This window comes from Neovison vison, chromosome 4 (assembly GCF_020171115.1).
Source record: "Neovison vison isolate M4711 chromosome 4, ASM_NN_V1, whole genome shotgun sequence".
In the NCBI taxonomy this organism is placed as follows: Eukaryota; Metazoa; Chordata; class Mammalia; order Carnivora; family Mustelidae; genus Neogale; species Neogale vison.
The window spans coordinates 177,962,535-177,989,983 of NC_058094.1; the positions used below are offsets into that span (position 1 = coordinate 177,962,535).

Here is a 27,449-nt window from a genome sequence, read left to right on the forward strand (position 1 = left end):
CGGCCTCCAGAATCTTTTTTTCTTTCTTGGAGGGAATCAGCATTATGAGGAACTTAGGAGAAGTGCTCAAATGCAGCACGGCTCATTTCACGTATCATTACATTTTCTTTAATAAACCAATTTTACAACCACAGTATCTAATTAGTCTCCATTATTGAGCACCCCCAAAGGAGCTAAAAAGTACAAATAATGGATTCTTAAACCCAGCAGTTTGGAATTACTATAAAATAACAGATATTAAATGTGTGTGGGTTTTTGTATATCACTTAGGCTTCAATAGAGCTGTAGAAAACAAACATAGAAATAATTCCCGAAAACAACTTTCAAGGAAGGGGTATGGGACATCCTAAGTTACAACATGATCCCAAGTTAAACTTAAAGAAGAGTTTTCCTTTCATCTCCATCCTCTCTGGTCCCTCCTTCTCTTTCCTGGAATACAGAGCTCCTGAAAGTCCGAATTTAAAAATACGGACCAATGTAGTCTTGAGACCAGCCGCCCGAAGGCAGGTGTGAGATCCTGCAGAACCCAGGGTGTTTGATCTGATTCTGTATCGGCCTCTGGTATTGGTTTTTGCTTGAATTTTGTGGTCTGTCATTTTCAACACCAGGGCCACACTGGGTACTTGCTTTAAGAGTCCGGTGGCGGGGAGGGGAGGGCTTGCTGAGGCGACTACTGCCCCTGCTTGAGAACCGTCACCCCAAATAGCAGACTTGTCTCTGTGTTTACAGGGAGCCCAGCAAGAGAGTCAAAATGAAACCTCATTCTAACTGTAAGGGAATAAGCCATTTCACGCGTGTATCCATGGACGCATCGGCTGCAACATTGTTTTCCCGGGCATCTCAGTGGAGAAATCTTGGATTTATAACCGTGTGATACTGGCACTTTGCTTATTTATATTTTTGCTCTCACCATGATTGGCTGCTGAATGACAGAATCAGACCCCCTGGTTTTCCTTAGGGGACCCAATGTAGCGGGAGGGACGGTCTCCGCCTGCATCTCTAAAAACAAAAAATACAGCCTTGCCTTCCCTTCTCTGCAGCCGCACAAGCAGCCATATCCTCCCTGCACAATGCCCCCCCCCCAAAAAAAGAAAACTGGAGATAAATGAATGGCAGAATAAATAATTTATGCTAATGAAATTACTGCAATTAGTAGTTCTACAATGACCCTTTTAAAAGCCACAGCTGTTAATGTCAGGAAGTGCTGTCACTACTGACCTTATCATAAGAGAAAGTGACAAATTGAGAATGCAGGGAAGACCAGTCATCAAAGAGGTCTGTTCTGGAACGATTAGAGTTTTCTGAAAAACAGTGTGAATTACAACCAGCTGCTCCCTGGCTCTGCAAGTCTCCCATGCTGTGCCATTTTGTTAAGCCCGATAACAATAGTTATTTTGCCCCATTGAGACAAGTTGTCTCGGGCCACTTCCAGCTCTCCCGGAAACCATTTCTTCCATCCCAGATTTACAAATGAAACTGTTGTTGGAGAGAGCTTTTCAGGGCAGCCTAGGAGCCTCCTCATAAGGATCATGGTTGGGTAGAGGCCAGGTTCTCCCCCACCGACCCCCGCCCCACTCGAGGAAGGTCGTTCTTGGCCAGGGAAGTATTTACATGGAGAAAGACATGTGCTCGCTTTTGGTTCATTGAAACAAGCTAGGACAGGAATGCATTTCTATCCATGTTTATGTTGCAGGGAAGGTCTTCTAAAAAATCCCGCAGGGGATCTCATGTCTATGGAGTTCTAGAACTTCTTAGAAGTTTACATTTGGAGTCCCCTATTAGGTAACATAAACACGTCTCAGATCTGGAGAACAAAGACTACTCAGGATTTGCATCATTCTATATATACCTTTGGCTTTAAAACATTATTTCAGTTACTGGCGAGGTGGATTTCTGGGACGCAGGATGATCCTATATATATATGTACTGGAAAGCCTCTCCCAGATTTTTCATGAGGTGGGAAAGCTAATGTTTAGACATTGCTCGGGAGCGGTTGCTTTTCACCAACAAGAACTGGCCTGTCTCCTCTCGAACCCTGTTTGTAATATTAATGGTGCAGGTTGGAAACGCTGCATCCCCAGCCGCTTGTGTGCAATTTTCCCAAAGACGTCTGAGCGTTATTGACAACACTTTGGTAAATTATGTGTGACTTTCCTAAGAGTTGGTGTAGCTCATTTAATTCATATTAATTGATTTTTAGGCTTCCCTTGATTAATTGAACCTGGTTCATCTTGTACAGAATGCAATAAATAATCATTAAAATGAGGGAGATGTGACTCCACAAATTAAAAAGTTAACTACTTCAGAAGTCATAGAGGACAAAACAGAAAGAATGGTATAGTAGAGGGTTCTCTAGTAAACCTTCTAAGGGAAGTTACTCAGTTTTTTTGTTTGTTTTCTGTTTTGTTTTGTTTTCCAAATGAGAATAGAAATGGTATTTTTTTCTTATGCCTTACCATCCTGTTTGTTTTTTTCTCTTATGCCTTACCATCCTGTTTGTTTCTCTATGGGTTCTTAAAAAATTGTATTTTTCAGTTTCAACTGTGTGTGTGTGTCTGTCTGTCTGCTACAGTTTAGTTTGAAAGCAACACCAAAAATCCTTGTTAGAGTACTGTGTCTCAATTTTTCCATTTTTTTCTTTCACACACTTGATAGATAAAAATCACGTATGAAAGCTGTGTTTGTGTTATATGTTGGCTTTTGGGTTTGGTATGTCGAGCGCATAAAAATCCTTTGCCCTACTTGGCAAAGCTGAATGCTTTATTGTTATCTCTCTAATCCTGTGGCTATCTCTTAAAGAGTAACAGGTCTTCCCAGATCCTCCTGTAATTTGTTCTGCTTAAAAACAACAACAATGACAAAAAAAAAAAAAAACTACATAATTTTTCTGATTACTCTTTTTTTATATTGCATTCTTGTCTTAATTTGGGAGAATTACTTATGAATTACAGTGTTTCTATTTTCAGCCACTGGACAAAGATTCTATTAGCCTCTTCATGGCCCACGTTCACACCAGCGTGAATGAAATGAGTACCAGGTATTACCAGAATGAAAGAAGACACAACTATACCACCCCAAAGAGTTTTCTAGAACAAATATCACTGTTTAAGAATCTGTTGAAGAAGAAACGAAAAGAGGTATCCCAGAAGAAAGAGCACTTGATGAATGGCATCCAAAAGCTAAAAACCACAGCCTCTCAGGTATGACCAGGATGTGTTATTACTGAGTAAAATGTATGCTCTTAAAGTGAAAAAATAGGTAGTTACTTGGAAAGCAGCATTTCAAACCATTTGTATAAGACACTCAATACTAAAATGTGCAGTTCAGTAACACCAAAACAACACTCCTCATGCTTTCATAGTCCAGAAAGGGATTGGCCAGTTCCTCTCTCATGCTGGTTTGGAGAGAACACTTCACTTGTTGGCCTGACTCAATGCATAGCTCAGTCCCATCTTCTGTGTGCCTGCTTTGGTGCCCTGCGCTCACTGTTAGGAATTCTGTCACACAGCAGTGGAAGGAGGATCCCTTTTGGCCTCAGATTCTCAAGAGAGTTATTTCCTGTCTGGTGACATGATACGGTTTGCTCTGCTTGAGGTTCCTAAGTGTAGCCATTTTGTCCCACCTTGGTGTCTCATCTCCTTTGGTCATCATTTCTCTTCGAACAAAGTGTCCAGGGTGGTCTTTGTCCTCGATCATAAGGCCGTGCTACCTTGGAGGACAGTAGGAAGGAGGAAGTCAGAAGAGAATCCACAAACCGTGTGTGGGTCTCTACATCTGTCATTTCATTGTAGAAATTATAAACATTTTTATGAAGTTAGTATTGCTACTACACTTTTTTTTTAAAGATTTTATTTATTTATTTGACAGACAGAGACCATAGTAGGCAGACAGGAAGGCAGAGAGAGAGAGGAGGAAGCAAGCTCCCTGCTGAGCAGAGAGCCCGATGCGGGACTCGATCCCAGGACCCTGAGATCATGACCCGAGCCAAAGGCAGAGGCTTTAACCCACTGAGCCATCCAGGTGCCCTGCTACTACACTTTTATAGATGAAATTTAGGGAGTTAAAGGCCATGGAACCTATGAGATAGGAGTTTGAACCCAGATTTGTATTATTCTAAAGCTGTTGTCCATGGCCCAATGCTGCCTCTGTGACCAGGGGAGAAAAAAATGAGAAAAAGAAAACATGGAGACTTTGGAGACTGGTTTGGCTTGCCCTGAGGCATCTGGGCTCTAGGGATGGAGAAGGAAAAATTCTCTCTGGTGGTCCCTTCCAGGCCAGGAATTCCAGCAGGCTTCTTCAAAGGATTGTCACTTGGTTGTAGTCCTCCCCATTTGAAGAGATTGGGCCGGTTTCCTTCCCAGGTGTGTCACGTGGCCTGTCTGTACCCAGGCTACAAATAAGCACACAGTGGTGCCTTTCACTCTGAAGGCCTGCCTGGCCACGTCTTCCACGCAGTCTGTGGCCAAAGCACCTCCTGCATCCTGTGCCCTTCATTTCGGAAGCCGGGAATGGCTCTTGGGGAACCACTCACCTATGCTCAATAGTGGTTAGGGGGACCACGACAGGGGAAGAGGAGCCAGAGTAAGGAGGTTTCCAGGACAGTTCCTAGAATCAAGTGACGCAAAGAATAGTTGTTGGGAAGCCCCCAAAGAATATATCTGTATCTGTGGATCTTTCCCTTTTCTTTCAAAAGAAAAAAGAGGGGGTATTTTTACTCTGTGTGTGTGCATATTACCTTACTCTTTGACTCTCTGCCATCTATCACTTTCCTTTTTCTTCTCTCTACTGATCCTTTCACTTCCATTGCACTTAAATCAAGACTCTTTTTCCTAGTGAAGACTTGCCTATGAGTCCAACTGAGCTAGAAGACATTGTGTGCAGGAGATCCTTGTCCCAGAGCCTTAATGCCCCTTTGAATAATTTCCCCTGCTGGACCTGTTGACTTTGCCCCAGGAAATGATAGTGTTGACTAAATTGAACTGTCATACTGGTGGGGCAGGCCTTGACAAGGGGAAAAATGGCCTGTGCCGCACTTCAAGTTCCCTTCCCGAACACCAGAGCTGAGAGTATGAAAACAGAGTGACACCATGACCAGCCGCTGGGGGAGACAAAGAGGCAATGGAGAGGAACAAAGAAAGGGATAGACTCTCCATGGTGTCTGCCAGGCCCAGGGCTGCTGGAGTCTCCTCAGTTCCCCTTGGCTAGAAGGCAGAAAGTCTAAGAAGAAGAGATGTAAAGTTTTAATTGGAGGACTACTGGTGATTTCTTTTCATTAAGTATTTGTGCAGGGAATGCTCTTAATATCAGAGGAGTGATTAGAAGATTGAGTATCTCCCTAAGACTTTTTAAAATTTCTACTGATTATGGAGGCGCCTGATTATGGTGGCTCCATTGGTTAAGCGACGGCCTTGGGCTCAGGTCATGATCCCAGGGTCCTGGGATTGAGCCCTGCATTGGGCTCCCTGTTCGCAGGAAGCCTGCTTCTCTCCCCATCCCACTCCCCCTGCTTGTGTTCCCTCTCTTGCTGTCTCTCTCTGTGTGTCAATAAATACATAAAATCTTTAAAAAAAATTATACTGATTACGGAAAAAAAGCATGGTTTCTTATGTAGACAATTGGGAAGTCTTACAGCGTGAGATCAGGTTATGTGGGGAACAAAATGTCTTCATATTGAAACATGTGTCCTCTACAGACCTGCCTTAAGTCATTCCCCAGAGGGGAATATCCAGGCCATTTGAAATACGTGTCTAAACCTGAGCCCTGTTTATTCACTGCAGTAAAGCCATAAATTCCTGTTAGAGCCCCATATCCCCTCTCTGGATGTCAGCTTAGGTCATCATAGATAGCCTCACGGTCTTTCTTCATAGATAAGGCTTCGCTTCCAGAACTTGAGTCACTGGATATTTCAGACCTAACAGCTTCCTAGAAACTGAAATCAGGGCTTGAAATCACCATTTCCTCCTAGTGTCTTGGATGACTCTTGATTTTAGTCTAATATAGGGTGAGTTTCACATGGATAAAAAGAACAGACAAGCAAATGTCACTATACATGATCACCCTGAGTTCTCAGAGAGGCTTAAAAAACATCAGTCTTAGCTTAACCTGCAGTAAATCGTACAGGTAACAGTAATAGTAGTGATCATGTCATTTAGGCAGAGGGCAAGTGGACTCTGTTGAGGTGAGGGTCACAAGAGTTCTGGCTGCGGTAGTGAGATGTTGTTCCTCAAGAGGAAACCACTGATGGGCCTTGAGCCGTTGCGTCAACATAAGTGATGAGGGTTATTCTTGGCTTCTGTGAGTTTTTATTTATTTATTTATTTATTTGGCTTCTATGAGTTTTTAAACATAACAACCTACTTCTGGAAAATAAGTAGAATGAAGAGGTGGTTATCATGGTATATAAAGCTGCTCTCGTGTGTCTCTGAGAGCCACATCACGATTGTTTTCCAGCACTTCTGCTTTTCTCTACCCGATCCACCCAGTTAGGAAACTTGTGGTACCTTCTGAACCTCGTGAACTCCCAACTGAAAGGGCAAAATCATTCTTTAGAGCAGATTAGTTTGTTGGTGCCTCAGAAAGAGCTGACTTCCTCAGGAGCTGAGGGAGGCTGTTGAGTTGGCGAGCCAAGAGGAGGAATGCCCATCAAGGATGTTCACTGGGCTTTGCACACCCCTCCTGGTCCCCACAGGCTGCCCGTGGTTCGCCTTCCAGTAGTAGGTACTAAGTTGAATGTTGTATGAGGTGGGAGAAGCTAAGAGGACCATGTCTTATTTTGTGGGAAGAGATGAGACCTGTCTGTGGGCATTTCCATCAAAGTAACATTAAATAAATGCAAAGTAAACTAACCGCCAGGGCGTACTGATGCCTTCACCTTATCTGAGCCTTTAGTGTCATTCTGGGGGAGAGAGCAGCTGGGAGCTCCTCCAGCTTGTGGCCTTGTGTCTCCCTGTGGCCTCTGCTGCCTTGAGCCTGGGCTTCCCAGGACCGGAAAACCAGGGTTGGGTTGTGAGTGACATGTGCTCAGGGGACATGTGCTCCAGTGGGGATGGCTGTTGGCGCTTTCCTGACTACAGAGACTGGATGGAGAGGAAAAATGCCTAGTTGGTGCTGACAGAAATGACATTTTTTCAGAAAAACCCCTGGAAAGCATGATTCTTGATGTTCCTATATGGGAGGGAAATAGGGCTGCATTTTTGCACATGGAACTTAAGTCATAGGAGGGAAAGAAAGAGGGAAAGGAGGCAGACTGGTAGGGATCCGTGCGCGCCTTTCACAGAAAGTAAGCCATGTCTGCTGTTTGCTGTTACTGAGGGGAACTGCGCCCACATGCCGACTTTGCCTTCAGGTGGCAGATCTGAAAGCCCGCCTGGCCTCCCAGGAAGCCGAGCTGCGAGTGAGGAGTCAGGATGCCGAAGCTCTGATCACAAAGATGGGGCTCCAGACGGAGAAAGTGAGCCGGGAAAAGGCCATTGCCGACGCGGAGGAGCGAAAGGTCAGGCTAATGCCACCATTAGAGTGCTGAGCTATATTTAGCACAAAATAAACCTTTGTAGGTGAACAATTTTGAACAACTTCCTCTCCAGGGAGCATAAAATCTGAGGAATTATTATAGTTACACATGTAACAGCATCTCACACCATGATTACCACTTGACCTTTCTTTACATTATGCATTTTCCCACCCTTTTAGCTCTTTTAATGATACGAAAGAACAATAAATACTGAGCTCATTCAAGCATATAATGGATGTGGATCTTGAACATCAGGCCTATTTGTAATACAGTAAAGGTCATGAAGTCACCTCTGAGGTTTCTAAAGGTTTCCAGTTTTTAGGCAAATTGAACAACTCAATTGTTAACAAAGCCCATTCCATCACTTTGCAGGATGGTTTTTCAAATTTTTTCATTTTAATAATATAACTTGAGTTTATTATGAAATCCTAAGCCAAATTTGTTCTTTTTGATTCAATTGAGGTCCTGGTGTTTTGTATTTCATTTTACTGTTGGAAACAATGACTTCTAAGCTGATATAGGTTCTGCTTTCTTTATGCCGGGGTTACTGGCAATTCTGAAATAAATATAACTTCTTTGTCCTCTTCTTTTACCAGGACTTTGGCAACAAAAGGGAGGTATTTCTTTTTTAGGTGTCTTATTTGTTTGAAAATTGAATACGTTTGTTTGAGACATATTCTTTAATTTTAAACAGGAGAGTATAGCCGGCACTTAGTTGATGAAAAAATATAAATTATGACCACACTTAGAGCCATTGAATCAGTAGGTTTTATATCATTATTCTTCTGTTTTTATGATGCCAGAAAGACTTGAGCTTTCCAATAGCATTGCCATTCATTCGTAGACAACTGAGTTGTTCTTCCCTCTTTTCTAATAGGTATTAAGCATGTTGGTGTCTTGCTTCCACAGCTAAAGGGTTGAAATGTACATTGATTTTTTTAAATTTTTTTTATTTTTTTAAAGATTTTGTTTATTTATTTGACAGAGAGAGATCATAAGTAGGCAGAGAGACAGGCAGAGAGAGAGAGAGATGAGGAAGCAGGCTCCCTGCTGAGCAGAGAGCCCGATGCGGGACTCAATCCCAGGACCCTGAGATCATGACCTGAGCCAAAGGCAGTGGCTTAACCCACTGAGCCACCCAGGCACCCTGAAATGTACATTGAAAATCAAAATGCTGAATGATTGTTTTCTGTTTGTTTTTTTTTAAAACCCTTATTTATAAGTTGAAGATAAGCTACCTTTGACATGGCTGATGGGCCTATAATTCCTAATTCTGGCAATAACTGTTTCCATTGAGTTTCAGATAAGCAGAGGATGTCCTTAAAAGTGTATTATGTTAAGCGATTATGTATCACTTTATGATGTGATTACCATGAGCCATTTCCACCCAAGGGATATTTTTCAAGCATTACATATATGATGATCTAGTAATTGTTCTATTACAACCTATCTCTACAAATACCTTTTAGAGATCTTGAAATGCTCCAGAGGTATTTTCACATCTTGCATGTGAATTTCTAAGGCAAAATCATCCTTGCAAAGAAGGAAAAAAAATGTTTTAGCAAATGTTTTGGCATACTCATCTGACTGGTTGTTTTATGAAGTTCTTCAAACATGAAAAGACACATACTGTTTTTTTTAAAGATTTGTTTGACAAAGAGAGAGCATAAGCATAGGGAGTGGAAGGCAGAGGGAGAGGGAGAAGTAGGTTCCCTGCTGAGTGGGGAGCCTCGTGTGGGGCTTGATTCCAAGACCCTGGGATCATGACCTGAGCTCATGGTAGGTGCTTAACTGACTGAGCCACCCAATTGCCCCAGCACACACTATTTTTATATCTAATCTATACCAAGAAATAAAAATACTTTCACTTTACCCATGATGCCCAGTTTAATTATCAATAACAAATACTAAGCAGCTTTTTTTGCCCGGCAGTCTTCTAGGCCCTTGAGCGTGTATGACAAACAAGGTACCCTCTCGTAGCTTCCATTATAACGGAAAAGACTGGCAGGAGACAAAGTGACAAGATAATTTGGGTTAGTGATAAGGGGTCAGATAAAAATCAAATGGAGGCCATGATGGAATGAATTTTTAAAATTGATTGGTCATGGAAGGAGTATATCGAGTCAAGGAACTAATAAATATCGAATATGTGGTACGGTTTCACATTTTTCTTATGTCCAGCAATGTCTCAGATTGGATGCAGTTATTAAATGGGTATATGGGAGCACTGGGACCCTATGAAGTCGGGATCTCAAGGCTTAATGCACGAGAAGTTATTAAGAAGTACGTTGCCATATTTAACATGACGAAGCAGATAGCGACTGCCTCTTGCCATCCCCTGTCGAGCAGCAGCTTGAAATTGTTCCTTCGGATTCATGAAACAGTCAAGAGCCATTCAAACCACTGACATGACCAGCAGGGACCAAGCAACATGAGCACCATGAAGCCTATGAAAACTAGTTCTTGCAGCTTCATTTGACTTACCCGTTCCAAGTTCTACGGGTCCTCGGATCCCTATGACACTGCTTTCTTTGTTGAGTTGAGTGTAAGCCTCCTGAGTTCAAGTGCCTGCCACATCGCAAGGCTAATATAATCTCCTCAAAAGCTGCACATCCTCCTTGATTTGGAGAGGTCTTCTGTTGTTTGGTCTGTCTTTTTGAAAGGTGGGAATGGCTGGATTTGGAAGGCTCCTCTGGGATTTCCTAGGGTCTGAAGGCAGATGAGAGCACTGTGTCAGCTTGCTCGGGCTTCTGCAACAAAATGCCGCAGACTGCATGGCTTCAACAGCAGGAATTTATTTTCTCACAATTCTGGAGGCTGGAAGTCCGAGATTAGGAGGCAGGTTTGTTTCTCCCTCTCCCCTTGGAGAACCTCTCAAGGACAGGCCCCTCTCTTGGCTTGCAGACGGCCACCTTCTCGCTGGCTTCACAGAGTCTTTGCTCTGTGCACACATCACGGCGTCCCTCGAACCTGTCCAGAGTGCCTCCTCTTAAAAGGACACCCACTAGACTGGACTGGGGCCCATTCTCATAGGCTCATTTTAACTTAATCACCACTTTAAAGGGCCTGTCTCCAAATACAGTCATATTCTGAGGTGCTGGGGTGAGGGCTTTACCATATGCGTTTTTAGGTGAACATCCTTCAGCTCATAATTAAGTCATTATTGGTACTTAATTCTCTCTCTGTGAGCATCGCGAAATTTCACGAACCATTTGCAAGGAGCTTTTGACAAATAGCAAAAAAGTACTGTGTATCCAAGAATGGGAGTATCTCCAATACTCTGCTTTAACAGACAGCGGTCAAGAAAAGACATTCCAGGGCGCCTGGGTGGCTCAGTTGGTTAAGCAACTGCCTTCAGCTCAGGTCACGGTCCCAGAGTCCCGGGATCGAGTCCCGCATCGGGCTCCCAGCTCTAAGGGGAGTCTGCTTCTCCCTCTGACCTTCTCGCCTCTCATACTCTCTCTCACTGTCTCTCTCTCTCAAATAAATAAATAAAATCTTTAAAAAAAAAAAAAGAAAGAAAGAAAGAAAGAAAAGACATTCCAAGTGATCTGTGTTGCTCTTCCCTACTGCCCCAAGTTGAACGGTGCTGACCACTCACTACCCAGGAGCCACGGGGCCGAGGAAATTGCAGAGACTTACCAGGTCACTAAGATACACAGCATTTTCCCCAGTCCACTATCATTGCCCCTGAAATATATAAATGATCGTACCTTAGAATTTGAATAGGTAGAAGGAGTTAAATGTTAGTCCTTTGTAGAACTCCAAGTGTCCTAGCTTTGACCCTGGGTGCAGTTCCCCATGGTGACTGTGGTATAGGATCTGTGAACAAAAGTGTGCGGAGGGGATTGGAAATAAGAAATAAGTTGACTGACCGAGAATATTTTTTTTTTCATTTTCATTTGTGGAGTTTTGTTAATGTTCAAGACCACTCTGGTTAAAAAGATTAGCCAAAAGAATAATACTCCAGGTACAGTAAGGGAGTCAGATGGAGAACAGCAACACCCAGTCTCATCGAAACAGCCCTCAAAAGAAATTCTGTCCTAGTACTAATACTCTGTGATCTTGAGACCAACTTAAAATGAGGCTATTATAAATAGTAGCCAATAGCATTTATAGTTTGAATGCATCCTTATGGAAGGTAAGTAACCCTGAGGTATGAACTCACTCTCCTCTCCTCTCCGCTCCCTTTTGTCTGTGGTGGTGGCCTCTAGCATACCAACAGTGTCCTGGTCTTACAGTTTTTGTGGTCCATTCTTGGCAGTTCTGAGGGGTTTGGCGTGATTCTCATTAAGCATGCAGGGTTTTCTTATTTACTTAACGGTAGCTGTGCACAGATTGGCAGGAGATCACATCTCTACCCTGAACCAATTATGTTCATAAAAGCTACAGTACACAGTATACAGCAAAATAATGGTTAATCAGAAGAATGGTAATTACCACAATAAAGCTGTACTAGACAACGTAATTTGTTGTAAGCACTGTTAAATTTATGGTAGAGTTAAACCTGTTCATTCCAAACACAGCTGAGGAAATGCCCTTTTGTTCACATGTTACCTGCCCTGGTCACCACCCATGAAAGCCGGGCCCCCTGGAGACTGGACCCTGGTGCCTGGTGCCTGGTGCCGCAGCTTTGAAACTCCAGTTTCTGCCAAGGATCAAAACTGACTCTTCCTGGCCATTTGATTTGTATACATGTCTTATGAGGAAGAGGAGGGTAAAAACTCCAAAGCTTCTCATTTGGTCCCGGTTGAGGTTTACAAGCATGGCTTCCCTCCGGGCAAACCATCAGTGCTCACCTCGGGAGGCTGATGCCGCCCCCTCTCTGGAGTGTGAAGGGAGCCGCTGGTTCCTCACCAGTGGGGTGCACATCAGTCTGGTTGTTGCCTTGCCAAAGACAGAACTGGGCTCTCCTACCTTTCATTTCTTCCCAGGTCCTCAGAGACACCAATACTTAGTCTTTACAAAGATTAGATCTGTGGTTAAGAACACACAGAAAAGGACACCTGGGGGTGGCTCAGTGGGTTAAAGCCTCTGCCTTTGGCTCAGGTCATGATCCCAGGGTCCTGGGATCAAGCCCCAGGTTGGGCTCTCTGCCCGGCATGGAGCCTGCTTCCTCCTCTCTCTCTGCCTACCTCTCTGCCTACTTGTGATCTCTGTCTGTCAAATAAATAAATAATCTTTAAACACACACACACACACACACACACAGAGAAAGAACAGTACCTTCTAGTCAGTTGAACCAAAAAATCCTCCCCTCTTTGCCTAAAGAAAAACCAATGTGGCTTTCGGGCAAATGTAAACAAAAATCAGATAGAGATTTCTAGCAATAATATTTTCTGCCTATGTTACTGATCCAACTTGGATTTCCCCTTGCCCAGGACACTCCCAAAAAGAAAATGGAAGAGCACAGGAATCGCTCCATCTCGAAATTATTATTAGCACCTTAAAAGTGGAGCCCTTCTTGGGGCACTTCAATGTTTGAGTCCATTTGAGTTGGGGCGTGTGGCTGTATTCGGCGCATATACAAAGCTTCGTGTGTACACGGTGCTGGAGAGAAATTGGTCCTTAGGACAAACTCCTCACCTGTTGAAAGTAGAGACCAAAGGATTACTGAGTCAGTGCCTCTGCGTCAGCCTGTGGTGTTCAGTAGCGAGATCCAAGGTGACAATGTGTGTTTTTGGGTTTGTGTGCTTTTTCCTCTCTGTTTAGGTGACAGCCATTCGGACGGAAGTGTCCCAGAAACAGAGAGAGTGTGAGGCTGACGTGCTCAAGGCTGAGCCTGCGCTTGTGGCGGCAACAGCTGCACTCGACACGCTCAACAGGGTAAAAGCCGTTACCTGGCTCATGGGATTCCGCCACATGGTATTTTAAGGTTCTCAGAGTCTAGATAACTGAACTCAGAGTGGATTCCGTGCAACCAAGGATTTTTTTGTTTTTTGTTTTTGTTTTCTGTTTTTTGAAAGGAACGTGAGTCCTCTAAAATATTAAAGTGGGAACAAGCATTTGAGGTCGTCCTTAATAGTGTGGCTTCCTTTGCCATCCGGGGCTCTATCCTTCTGCACCCCAACAAGCAGTCTCCTGAATACTTCCAATACCGTGGGATTTCTGCTTTCATGAGAGGCCACTCTATTGTTAGCCGCTGGATTCGTACCAAATCCGGTTGTTCACATTGTGTGTTAAGAACTGAGTGCGTACTCTTTATTTCCTGTGGATGTAAGAAGGGGGCATTAATGAGAGATCCTCATGAAAAGAACAATGCGCTAGAGGTGGACATACCTAGGTTTGGCCCACATCATTTTTCCTGGCTTCAGCTTGTTAGCAAAACCTCATTGAGCATTCGAATTCCCCTAAGAGAAAATAATGTGTAGTAGTCCGAAGGGTATTGTAAGGAAAAATGGAATTGTGGGCACTGTTATTTCAGGAATCCGCAGCTCGTTTTGTACTCGGGTTCCACTAGGCCTCTGGGGAGAGTCCTGGGGAATTACCAGGCCTGAGGTTCTTAAGATTCAATCTCAAAGAGTAAAGGATCCAGACTGCAGCTGCCCTTCACAGAAATCATTCAAGTCCTTTTTCTTTTTCTTTCCTTTTTTTTTTTTTTTAAAGATTTTATTTGAGAAAGAGAAAGCGAGAAACAGAGCATGCACAGAGGGGGAGGGACAAAGGGAGAAGCACCGGGTTGAACATTTGGTAGGTTTTATAAGCAAGAGTATATTAGGTAGCTCATGACATGTTATAGGAAGTATCTAGTTTGTAAATCCTGTCTCATGAACTTACATCTACTGCTCATAGATAGTAATTCCCACCTCAAAGTATTTGCCTTAACACCAGTAGTTCATATCAACATTAATACCAATGGGGGGTAAATCAAGATTTTAACCAGAGGAGTTTAGGGAGTCATGCAGAGAGTAGGTTCAGCCTATATGGGCACATTCTCAGTTGAGAGTCAACACAGTGTAATCAAAGAGGTTTTTTGTGCAGGAAAACAAAACCAAGAGACTCAACCAAGGGATGATGTTTCTGGGGGGGGCCTGGTTAAAATGCAGATATATTACATAGGTAGGATAGAACCCATAAACACGTTAAAGACTTTGTGTATAAAAATTCCCTGGTCTCGGCGAACCAGGCTCTTCAGATGGAGTGGTGTTATCAGATGGAGAATTTTTTGGAAGCAAAAAAAGACCAGTGCAATTTCCAGAGTATCAGAAAAGTGTCTGGTGAGAACCTAACCTCCTGGGGTCCCAAGATGGCGTCACTGGGCCGCAAAGACTGCCAAGCCAAGACTGGTGGGACAAGGAGAAGGAGGAGGCCCTGACGACCAGCTTGCTAACTTCACGGCTCTTCCCCAGCCCTGCCCCACTCTTCACTGTGGCTCTGCTTTTCTTCAGGTCAATCTCACTGAGCTGAAAGCCTTTCCCAACCCACCGAATGCTGTTACCAACGTTACCGCGGCCGTGATGGTCCTCCTGGCTCCCTGGGGCAGAGTGCCTAAAGACCGGAGTTGGAAAGCAGCTAAAGTCTTCATGGGAAAGGTATCGGATAGCCTGGCAAGAGGAACATCCCTGCAGTTTCTCTTCTCAGTCCCATGGTTCTACTTGACAGCAAACGATGTTCAAACCAAAGGAGATCATCATTGCATTTGTCAGTGTAATCGACCACGTCTGCTCTAGACTTACAGTTTTTCTTTGCCAGGTTGGAGGTTAGCTTGGGCTCACAGCATACCTAAGTCAACACTAGCAGCACTCGGAAGGTTGCTAATTATTTGCAAAATTATGAAAGCGGTTAAGTGTGGGAGGGAGAAAATTACATGGATTTCTTATGCTGGAAAAATGGTACTAATGCACAAGAAGGTGAGGCGGAGGGGCTTTTGGTAGGTGTTTTTCCTTTTCTTTTCTGTCTTTTCTTCAAAATGTGAATGCCTCCTGTGCGGGGACTGAATATTTTACCCTGGGATAGAAGAGATTTTGAAAGTGTCCATTGCTAATTCTCACTTCATACCATAAAGACTGAACAAGTCAAACAGTAGGATAAATGCAGCTTGCCAATTTTGCCTTTGTGTGATGTGAGTCCTAAAAGCTGGTTTTAACTTTTGATCTTGGAATTTTCTCTGCAGCCAAAATGGGTTCATTGCAATCAGTCTTTTTGCTTTACAGGTTGATGATTTTTTGCAAGCATTAATTAACTATGACAAAGAGCACATTCCAGAGAACTGTCTAAAAGTAGTAAAAGAGCAGTATTTGAAAGACCCAGAGTTCAATCCAAGCCTGATTCGGACCAAATCCTTTGCAGCAGCTGGTCTGTGTGCTTGGGTCATCAACATCGTGAAGTTCTACGAGGTATCAGTCTTACTCCACTGGGGTACAGCCGTTACTCACAAAGACCATCAGGATACTAATTTTTATGGTGGCAAAAAAAAAGGAAAATCGTGTGAAGTTTAATTACCTGGATAAGATGAAGTTCTCAGAGTGAGATCTGAAAATGTCAGACTAAACAAGAGGTCTACACAGGAAGATATTTGAAATGTTTGAAACTATCTTTCTTTTAGGATAGAGTAATCAGCTATTGTAGATCAAATAGCAGTTAATTTGATTTGATTAGATTAAAAACTTGCTGGTAGATTAATTATATTTCTTAATGTTAAAATATTAATTTTGTGGGGTGCCTGAGTGGCTCATCAGTTAAGCATCTGCCTTCAGCTCAGGTCATGATCTCTGGGTCCTGGGATTAAGCCCCACATCAGGCTCTGCACTCAGCAGGGAGTCTGTTTCTTTCTCTCACTCTACCTCTGTGTGCTCTCTTGCTCTCTCTCGAATAAATTTTTTTAAAAAAATTTCTTTAAAGATTTTATTTATTTATTTGACAGATAGAGATCACAAGTAGGCAGAGAGGCAGGCAGAGAGAGAGGAGGAAGCAGGTTCCCTGCTGAGCAGAGAGCTGGATGTGGGTCTCAATCCCAGGACCCTGGGATCATGATCTGAGCCGAAGGCAGAGGCTTTAACCCGCTGAGCCAACCAGGCACTCCTAAAATTTTTTTAAATAAAATAGATACTAATTTTACATTGACTCCACACAACTGCAGGTTTTAATTCATGTTTCAACTTGGTGCCTATGCTCAATGCAGAAATTGACACCATCTATTGTAGACTTAATGAGATGAGGAAATCGGTCCCCCCACTTTTTTTTGCTTTAGTATTTTAATGACAAATACACTTGTGACCATATTACGGTCTAATCCAAAAGTTTGTATTTTCAGACAGCATAGAGAGCAATGATCATTTCAATTATCAGGTACTTAGCACCTGCCGCTTGTCTTGCCAGCACTTTGCAGAAGGCTGGATGTAAAAAGGGAACAGTGCATGGTCCTTGACTCGGAAGAACCATCCCATTTTTTTTTTTTTCTTGGAAGGTTATATGTTATATTCAAAAACAATTACAGAGGAAATACCAAGTGTAATCAACGGCAGTCCCAAAATGATTTTTGTAAAACCAGGTTATATAGCCTTTATGTCGGGGCCCTATGAAGGGGACTCACAGGAATAGGACCCCATTGGTCTGTCTCTTCAGGGGAAGCGTCTATCGAGCAAGCTTTTGGACAGATGGTAGTTGACATATCGCCTCTCTCCCTGAGAAAACGTCTGACCCCTGTGCTCTCTTTGTACCATAGGTGGAAAAATGAGCACGGAGCTTGACTGTGGCTGTGCTCTGTGTGGTTTTACTTTAAAAGAGTAAAGAAAACGTCACTTCCTTTCTCTCTTGCTAACAGGGAAGAAACTGGGTACCCCACATTCTCAAACCACCTGTTCAAGTAACGTACCCTGACGTTGGCAGGGACTTGGAGAGTGGAAGCACGCTTAACACTGGGAGGCTGTCTCCCACGGTCCTTCCTGGGTTCAGAGAATTTCTCCACACGTGTTTTCTGCCTTAAAATCAAAACTTGGTCCCTGCTTGAACTATAGCTCCTGCCTCCTGCAATTCCTAATGATAGGAAGATTGTCTTCAAATTTTAGGACATACTTACGGTACCATCTGAATGTTGTTTATTGTCTATAGCACTTTAGGCAAGGATGTGTGACTCTCCTGTCTGGAAACAATGACTCAGTCAGGAACAACCAGACAGAACTAGGAAGGCCGTGTCACTTTTGGCTCTGCCATTGAGCAGGGCCATGGCTAAGAAGTAAAACCCAAGTAGCCAGGTGAGATGGGAGTTTTAATGACAAAGCTTCGCTGAGATGTAGGGTTGAATGATTATGTGTCCTCTTTGCCTCTCCCTACCCCATGAGTTAAACCCCATATGGATTTTCAGGTCTACTGTGACGTGGAGCCCAAACGGCAAGCGTTAGCCCAAGCCAACTTCGAATTGGCTGCAGCTACTGAAAAACTCGAGGCTATCAGGAAAAAGCTTGAGGTGAGTGCAAAACGCATCACTGAAGAAGAGATGGTACCCCACCCCCAGACGGGGTCACGTCTGAATCCACGTAAGCATAAAGGAGCCTGAGCTTTCCTCCATACACTCATTTACCTACTCGTTCAGCAGATACTCCTTGTCTGCTATGTGCTAGACCCTGACCTGAAAAAGTAGAAATGTGGATGGTTTCTGCCTATTAAAAATCCTTTCTGGCCTGGGGGCAGAAGGAGCAGTGTAGCACAAGGTGATTCAAGGCAAGGACCCTGGAGCCAGACTGCCTGGGCGGATATCCCGGCTCCAGGATGTACGATTTCACCCCTCGAGACTTAACTCCCCTCTCCGAGCCTCTGTAGGCTCATCTGTGTAATCAGCATTATAACGGCATATACTTTTTAGGTAGGACTCTAAGGATTAAATGAGAGCAATTCATATTCAGAATTTAGCATGGAACTGGGCACACGGTAAGTGCTTAGAGAACATCAGCTACAAAGATAGTCATTGTTACTCTTCTACAACTAGGCACCTGGTCGTTCCAGCCCGGTGTTGTAAGTACATTTGTGACTGTGTGTCTCTGTGAGGAGGCACCAAAAGAAGATTGTTTCTGGAGAAATTAGAGAAAATTTCATAAGGAAGCTGTACTTGGCACCGGCTCCAAAAGTTTCCTAGGAGTCCCGGGGATAACTAGGCTGAGAAAGGTATTCCTAGGAAAGAATAAAGAAAAAGAAGGAAATGGAGTTGATGTACTTGAGGAAACTCAATAGGCCAGAACCTGAAGGAAGACGAGCATTGGGGGGAAGGTCGGGAATGGCACGGAGTGACCAGGATTGAACGTGCACAGGGGAGCAAAGGCCTTCTGAGACTTCTCTGCTACAGAATTTAAATGTTACCAGACAGGTGAAATCGGACATTTTGAAAGATTGTAATAGGCTGGTGATGTGATCAAACTACCTTTTAAGCAACTGAGTAGGGCAGGAGGGTGGGAAGTGTCCAGATGCAGGAAGACAAGTCTGAGGCCCACAGTGGGTCCCTGTAGGGTCTCCGCTAAGGCAGGAGCAATGGCGAGGGAGAGAGCGAGGTGGCTGGCTGGCTGGCTGGCTGATGGCAGGTGGAGAGGGGGCAGGGACCTGAAGAGGGCTACTGAGCCCACGGAGCCCTGCACGGAAATGATGAGACTGTCCAACTCTGGCAACCTGGGAATTGCCCGGAGCTTCACTTCTGTTTCTGTGACACGGTGATTGTAACAGCTGCCTTTCAAGGTGGGCGTTTGTGATCTGTGGCGACCTAGGATCCAGTCTCCCTTCTGGGGGTGATAACAGGCTGAAGTATCTTGGGGAAATGATCCCTCCTCATTGGATACACTCAGGTGGGGCTTTTCCCAGAGGTGTCCTTCCGTTCTCCAGCTAAAGGCTGGATCTACGATCCAAGCTTTGCCATTTTTCACCTCAGTCTCTAGAATTTGAACCATGAGCACAAGAATCAAGACAGCTGACAGAGGTCATGCATTCTAGAGACAGGGTCCAGGTGAGACTTGGGAATAATTCCTATTCCTAAGACCCTCAGAAGCTCCTAGGTGCCTATTATGTAGTTCTGTGCCCTTTTCCCTCCCTAATAGCCTCCTCAGTTTCCATTTCCTTCCCATAAATTCCCTGCAGCTTAACTTAGCTGGGCATGGTTCCTGTCACCCACCCACTCCGCCTATGACTCGTGCCGCACTGAGATACTGCTCAGTGTGCAGTACACAGTCCGTGCCGCATACGTGTTCGTTTCCGCTCGTCCTGTAGAAAACCCGTGTGTTAGGTGTTGAGCTGTCAGAGCTGGAGTTTGAGGCAGGCCTGGCTCAGGAATGTAGAGTTGAGAACGTGGCTGTGAAGGTCACAGATGTAGGGCGTTGGTCCAGTGGGAAGGTAAAGCATAAGGAGTGGGAGCCGAGGCTAGACTTTGGGGAGGATGTTCCCGTCGCAGAGTGAATCCTGCCATGGGTCCCTAGCGGGTAAACTCAGCGGCCATGGTAGTCCTAGAGTCTGGGGCTCACAGTAGCCAGGCAGCGCGTAAGCCCAGCTTCTTACAGAATGAGGCCAGAATTAGACCTGCTTGTGTCTGAGGCCACTACTTGTTACTTTGGGGGGGAAAGAAAAGTCTTTGTGCAGTGGGGGGGGGGGTGCACTTGCTAACAGAGAGCACCTCCCAGATATAAGGGCAGGTTCTCCAAAGACAAGGGAGATCATCTTTCCAGAGCACAGCCGGAGGTATTGACTTTTTGAAAATAACAGAAAGGGATTAAATTGGGCCCTCGATTTTATTATTCAGTCATTAAAAGATGTCTTCTTTCTGGCCGCTACTTTGATAAGATGGCTAATAACCCCCAAAGTGTTCCTAAGGTGTGGAACATTTCAGCACCTCTGCCAGTCATCCACATCTCGTCCCTGCCCAGCGTGCTGCCCCGCCTACACGTCCAGACCGGCTGTCACTCCGGCCGTCACTCCCTGCCCACGTGACTCGGCCACCCTCTCTTCTCCATGCCATCCACACGTATTTCCTGTTACTGTGCCGTCTGTGCTATTCAGTAAATACCCGGGGACTACTGAGATAAAAACAGGCAAACTGTTGATAAACTTAGAGCAAGCGTACTCATTTTAGAAAAACCACCCTCATTGGTCAAAACTTTGTCAACTTGACCAAAGCCTTTAAAAAAAAAGCTGCCATCTGCTGTGAATGGCTTCCTGCCGATTGTAAGCAATTTAATGTTCATAGAGAAAGGCTGAGGGTGCCAGCCACATGTGGTCCTACAGGTAAGACTCTCCTGGGTTGTAGAATTAGTAATCCTTTGGGCACAGCCTGCAACTCGCTGAATGAATTGTTCACGTCAGTTGTTTTCAGAAACCCACAGAAGAGCAGAGGTTCACGTCTCCGTAAGCCTCACAGCTAAGCTTGCGGACGCCGAGAAAAGAAGACAGAGTAGTAATTGAAATGTCTTGATGAAGAATGGGTCCCCTCTATCCCTGTACCACAAATGGATTTCCAAAGAGAAGTTACTAATGCCGTTCCCACCAAGGACAGAGAACCTCAGCGTAGTTGCTATCTGTTAGCACAGGTTAGACGGATGCAGGAGCCCAAGTGAAATTACAGTTTCTCTTAGCATTGCCTTTGTTTCCCGCAGCCTCTGATTTTTGCCTCCCTCCTGGCCTCTCCTCCTGATTTGCCATCTCCTGTTGCCTTCCTCCCTTGCACAGGAGGGACATATCTGATACTGACATCTGTGTGGCAACTCTTTCAAACCAGAGTCGCTCTGCATGTTTTTGTTCCTTTTACTCCGATCTCTAGTTTAAGACTAAAAGGTGACCTTTTAGGGAAGGTTGAGCCGAAAAGAACGGGCTGAGTTGGAGTGGAAGAAAAGTGTCGCATCTCTCAAACATCCAGGAGCTAAGGGGAGCCATAAAGAACATCTGAAGTTGTTCTCCTCGGGGCCCTAATTCTCTGGGTATGTTCCCTAGACCAGCAGCAGCAGCAGCGGGGTCCCCTGTGAACTCCTTAGAAGGATGGATTCTCAGACCCCACCCCAGACCCACTGAATGAGACACTGTGGTGTGGGACCCCTGGATCTGGGTTTATCAAGACCCCCAGGTGGTCCTGATAACACAAGTGTGCCAAGCCCTGATTTAGGATAGCTGATAGGCTGCATCCCTTTTTTTCCTCACTCCATTTACTTCTGGAAGCTGAGAGGCCAGGGCCTGTCAAGAACTGTGAAGGAGCCGACATTTGACCCTACTTACAAGCTAACAAGTTAGCCTGCCACAGTTTTATGGAGGTGGGCGGGAGACCTGACCCATGTGGGTGAGAGAGCAGAGGACCCCGTGAAGGACAGGGCAGCCAGCAGCACGGATGTCGTGCGTTGGTTCTCTGGGCCCCCAGTCCCCGTGGGAGCTGATGCCGTCCACCATGTTAGTATCACAGCCGAGAGACGTGGCAGGCACAGGAGTCCCGGTCTAAAGAGCCCAGTGACTGAACTGGCTCCGGCTTTCCCCCGGAATGAAACCCATCATCATCCTTCTTCCCGCGAGACAGTTCTGTCTTGTGCCCAGGGAGGAACACCGTCTCTGTCTCCCACGCCTGTTCGCAATGCAGGTGTCTTAGGAAAGAGAACAAAAGCAGTCAGAGCTTCCTCACAAGAGACCTAGAAACCAAGAGACTGTAAGAGACTGTGGTCTCTCGACACCCCACTCCCCTCCCCAACTTTAGGCGGGCATGGATATAACCATTTTATGTCATAGTTGTGTGTATATTTGGTTCAGCCCTCTGAGCTGGGGAACATGACTTCCGTTCTGCAGATGGTGAGATCGAGGTGCAGAGAGGTCGTGCAAGCAGTCCACTTTGATGGGCCTTCGCTGCTGGCGGAGTCTGTGTGAGCACAGGTGTTGGATGCCGCAGCTCCCACATGCTCCCGTTTTTTATAAAACCACAAGCCCTTCGAATAACCTAAAATGGACACTTAAATATTATTTGTTTTAGTCTGATTTCTTTTTTTTTTTTTTTTTTTTGACAGAGAGATCACAAGTAGGCAGAGAGGCAGGCAGAGAAAGGGGGGGGGGTGAAGCAGGCTCCCGGCTGAGTAGAAAGCCCGATGCAGGGCTCGATCCCAGGACGCTGAGACCAAAGGCAGAGGCCTAACCCACTGAGCCACCCAGGCGCCCCTGTTTTAGTCTGATTTCTAACTGGTTCACCTGTTCTCATATATCTGACCTTATTTTGCATCTTAATCTTAAGTCGGACCCGTACATCTTTTTCTTTTAGAGGGGCTGCTTTAATGGCCTAAACTAAATACTGATACGATAATAGGACCATTGACACATATAAGCCATCTCTTCATTAGGAATAGTGTACGTTTGACAGGTTTGCTTACTAAAGTCTCTGAGATTTTGGCACTCACTTACCAAAGCCGTGTTATAATTCTCTGAGATTGTTAGAATTTGGCAGATAGCAAGAGGCAGTAGTAAGGAGTCCCCGTAGGAGTGTACTTTTAGTCAAGGGGGGTTTTTTTGGCTATCAGTAACAGAAACCTACTTAGAAAACCTTAAGCCAACAAAGGAGCTGAGGATGAGTCACAGACTCTGAGGGAAAGAAGTGTGAGCTGGTCTCGGGAGCAGAGAGATCCTGGAAACGGGAGGCTGCCGTGAATGTCTGTTAGTGTCTCTCCAGAGCCTTGTGACTTCTATTGCTGCCCTTTCTTTCTCTTTCTACAGCTTGGTTGTCCCCTGCTTTTTTGTGTCCCTAGTGGAACAAGGTCCCTCTCCAAATGAAACCCTCCAAAATGTGCACCTCTCTCCTGGTCTTTTGATGCTAAAGGCAGTGACATACCTCTGAGTTTCAGTGGCCTATTTCCAGATACAATCTGATTCATGGCCCAGGCTGGGTCAGGTTGCTGAGGTCTGGAAGGGCTCAGTCATTAATACCCCTCTTCATTGCCTGAGTTATGGATATTTGAAAAATAAGAAAAGAGTCAGGAGGTGGAGAACCAAAAAATGACCATTATTATGAATAAAGGTGTTACCAGAGGATGAGGCTTTGGTACAAGGGAGAGGAGACATGCACTCAGGGTGTGTGTGAGTCCAGAGGGCTCGTCCACCACCCCGCACTCCCCCCACCAACCCCCGCCAGTGGCTGTGTGCACTCTGCTTAGTGCAGAAGGCAGGCAAAATATGTATGCTTACAGGGGCAAAGGTCAAGGAGAAGGGAGGCTGGTTTCATGGACCTGAAGGTAGTAGATGCTTCACAATGATAATATTATTTCCATTTTACCTAATAGTGGCTCACAAGCTAATTTTCACTCTTACCTAGGATTTGGATCGACATCTGAGCAGGCTTACAGCTTCATTTGAAAAAGCAATTGCCAAGAAAGTCCAATGTCAAGAAGAGGTGAACCAAACTCACAAAACTATTGAACTAGCCAATAGACTTGTGAAGGAACTTGAGGCAAGTTGACCTTTTCTTCCAAATTTCCAATTAAAATATTGAGATCACCCTTTTTTGGGGGGGGGGGGGATTTTATCTTTACTTGCTATCAATAATAAGTAAATAGACCCGGAATCAATAGTGAAAGGAAATAATCAGCCTTTGTACCATAGTTACTGCTGACCTAAAGGGAGAAGTGATGGGTTCTTTGCATTTTTAGTAGGGAGCCAGGAACTCAGTGGTTTTCTGAGATATGTTAGAAACTGAGGACAGGTGTTGGGTAGCTGTGGGACTGAACTGTTGTCGGATCCTTTTAATAGACATTTGCAACCGAGTGGTACCATCAAAACGTTTTTTAAAACCAAGTCTGCTTTGTTGGTCAGCTTTTTCCTCCTGTGACATGCTTTGACAAGTGACTGACATATTAATGTTAATAGTTATCCTATTAAATAAAGATTTTTTAAAAGATTTTTATTATTTTAGATAGAGGGTATAGGTGGGGGGGGCAGAGGGAGAAGGAGAAAGACCAGCAGGCTCTGCATGGGCCCGACGCGGGGCTTGATCTCACAACCCTGAGATCATGACCTGAGCTGAAATCAAGAGTCGGATGCTCAACTGAGCCACACAGGGGCCACTATTCAATAAAGGATTTTTGAAACAATTCTTATTAAATTTCTCCTGTTTGAACACAAGAGGTAGAAGAACATACAGCCTTTATCCTCAGGAAGTCCAGATTTTATTGACTCTCCAATGTATAGTATCTTCATATAATAGATTATTATTTGACCATAGAAAGGATTGAGGTCTTGGTACGTATTACAACATGGACGAACCTTGAAAATATAAAATAAGTGGAAATGGGTGAAAGAAGAGACAAAGTGCCACAGGTTGCATGATTCCATGTATAGGAAATGTCCAGAAGGGACAAAGCTACTGAGACAGCAGATGAGCTGTTGTTGAGGGCTGGAGTAACTGCCAGCAGGTATAGAGGTCGTCCATTGTGTGAGAGAAACATGCTTAAATTAGTGAGAATTATCATACAAGTCTGTGAATATGTGAAAAACCACTCAGTGATATACTTTACAGGGTGAATATCACAATATGTGAATTAAGTCTCAGTAAAGCTGCTGTTTTTATTTGAGTACTACCTAAGAGTATATACCTAAACTATTAGAAATGCATTGAACTGAAATAGAAAAGTTAAGATTTATAGTGGCTTGAACAAGTGGGGATTTATTTTTCACATACTGCAAAAATTAAAAAAAAAATTGCATGGGTAGACCATTACCATTGCTGATTCGAGGAGTTGGTGGTCAGACAATGAATCTCTTTTAACCCTTCTGCTTCTCTGTGCTTAGCATGCAATCCTTTGCTCTCTCACTTTCTGCAGCCCTACAGATGTCCCTACATCCCGAGGGTTGCTATACCTCCAGATTCAAGGGGGAGAGAAAATAATCTGTAATAGCTGGCTTCTTCTCATTTTCCATGAAAAACTGAAGTTTTCCTGGAGACTTGTCTAGCAGACAGCCATTTACGCCTCTTTAGCCAGAACTAGATTAACCACATCTGCTTCAGAGAAGCAGGGAAGATGGGAAATGGGATATCATCCTCGGCTTAGCCAGTCGCAGTTCATCTTGTGGGGCTGGACCCATCACCACTCTTGAAATTCAGGTTTCTCTTATCCACAAAGGAAGGAGGATTTGTATTAGGATGAGTTGGGTGAGCAATAGCCTAACCTTTAAAGTAGACTTCAAAAAAAATCTAATTAAAATTTCCTACAAATTTGGGGCACCTGGGTGGTTCAGTGGGTTAGGCCTCTGCCTTTGGCTCAGGTCGTGGTCTCTGGGTCCTGGGATCGAGCCCCACATCGGGCTCTCTGTTCACAGGGGAGCCTGCTTCTCCCTCTCTTTCTGCCTACTTGTGATCTCTCTCTCTGTCAAATAAGTAAATAAAATCTTTAAAAAAAATTTTTTTCCTACAAACTTGAACTCAACACCTCTCTGACGCTCATGGATCGTGGTGTATCAGTTCAGGGTCCGTCCTGCAAAATCCACTCTTTGCGTTCCATCTCAGTACTTACAAGTCTGTTCTTCCAGGATTCACAGCACAAAGCTGTGGACTCACTCTTGAGGTTTTGTTCTCTTTCTCACGAACCACACCCATTCCATCAGCATAAGGGCTGTACCTTCGAAGTCCATTCCACATCCCAGCCTTGTCCCCCACACTGGTCCAGGCCACCCACTCCTTAGCTCTGGAGGATTGCCCCCCAAAGTCCACGCCCCTTGTCACAGCTGAGTAATTAAAAAAAATTAAGTTCATCCATGTCTTCCCTCCAATAATTCAGAGAAGTCACCAATAATTCATTGCCTAAATCAAGTTATAGTCCAAAGGCTTTCACTGGTCAGCATGATCCAGCTCCCAGATGCCCCTCTGTCCCTACATCTGTCACCTTCCCTCTAGCTTCTCCTTCACTGGTCTCCTTGCTTGTCCTCACACTCTTAGTCACTCCTATACTTGTGACCTTTGCCTTTTTCCTTCACATGGTTTACACATTTCCAAATAATGACATCAGTAGCTCCCTCACTTCCTTCCAGTGGCTGCTGAAAGTTCTCCTTATTATATGGTTTTGCTCTGCCCATGCATGCACATGGACACACACACACACCATAGCTTTCTTTATGCTAGGTCGGCTTTATTTTCTTCACAGCATCTCTCATGACATGACACACTTACGGATGAACGTATGTGAGTACATATTCTTGCGGGGAGGTCTTTTTTCCCCTGACTAGAATATAAGCTCCACAGGAACAGAAACTCCATCTGTTTTCTGCCCCCGCTTGATCCCAAATAGAGAGAATAATCCTTGGCACGTCACAGGCACCCATAGATACTTGTTGAATGAGTGAGTGGTTGAGTCTGGGGAGCCTCCTGTGTTCAGAAACAAAAAAATTCTGTAGCCCCTGAAGACTTACTCTTCTGAGATCACTTGAGAAATTCCACTGCTCCTAGTGGAGTTTACACCCGTTCCCATTGAAAGCGATGTGATTTAAGTAGTTTGAAGGGTTTGCCATTTGTGAGGTACCTAAGAAAACGAAAAAGTGCCATTTGATTAGACTGTTTGCTTGTAGTAGGTTTAAGATGTCCAAAACTTCTCTGAAGGAAAGAACAGTCTCTACCATGTGTCTCTGACACATGGCAGTGTTTTCCAAAGGCTTGGCTTATGCATGATGATTTAGGCGAGGAGAGGAAAGAAGATGAAATCATGTTAATCAGCCAAAAAACAAATCACATATATATTTATATACATACACGCACCTTCTTTTAAGGATTAATTGAAGATGTCAGACCTTTTCCTTTGAGGATAAATTCTTTCTGACTAGAACAGGAGACAGTTAACTTCTGAACAGCATCAAGACTGATGATTTTGTCTATATAGCATTGACCTGGAAGCTATAGTCCCAACCATTCAGACTAATAAATCAGGCAATTTATATTTAATCATTAACTAACTCCTGAGCTGAACAGCTGTTCAAAATTAGAAATGGGTCACCCCAGCCAGGATGACATTACAGGCAATCTATAATGCAT

General features: G+C 44.4%; 1 protein-coding gene across 1 annotated transcript in view; it reads left to right on the top strand.

Annotated features, from left to right (window-relative positions):
* Positions 1-27,449, top strand: part of DNAH11 (dynein axonemal heavy chain 11) — a 324,415-nt gene that overhangs the window by 211,303 nt on the left and 85,663 nt on the right. Inside the window, exons 56-62 of the mRNA XM_044246194.1 lie at positions 2,967-3,200; positions 7,346-7,492; positions 13,223-13,336; positions 14,899-15,042; positions 15,664-15,846; positions 17,814-17,915; positions 23,748-23,882. Coding sequence (XP_044102129.1) covers positions 2,967-3,200; positions 7,346-7,492; positions 13,223-13,336; positions 14,899-15,042; positions 15,664-15,846; positions 17,814-17,915; positions 23,748-23,882 — 1,059 coding nt within the window. The remainder of the gene's footprint in view (positions 1-2,966; positions 3,201-7,345; positions 7,493-13,222; positions 13,337-14,898; positions 15,043-15,663; positions 15,847-17,813; positions 17,916-23,747; positions 23,883-27,449) is intronic.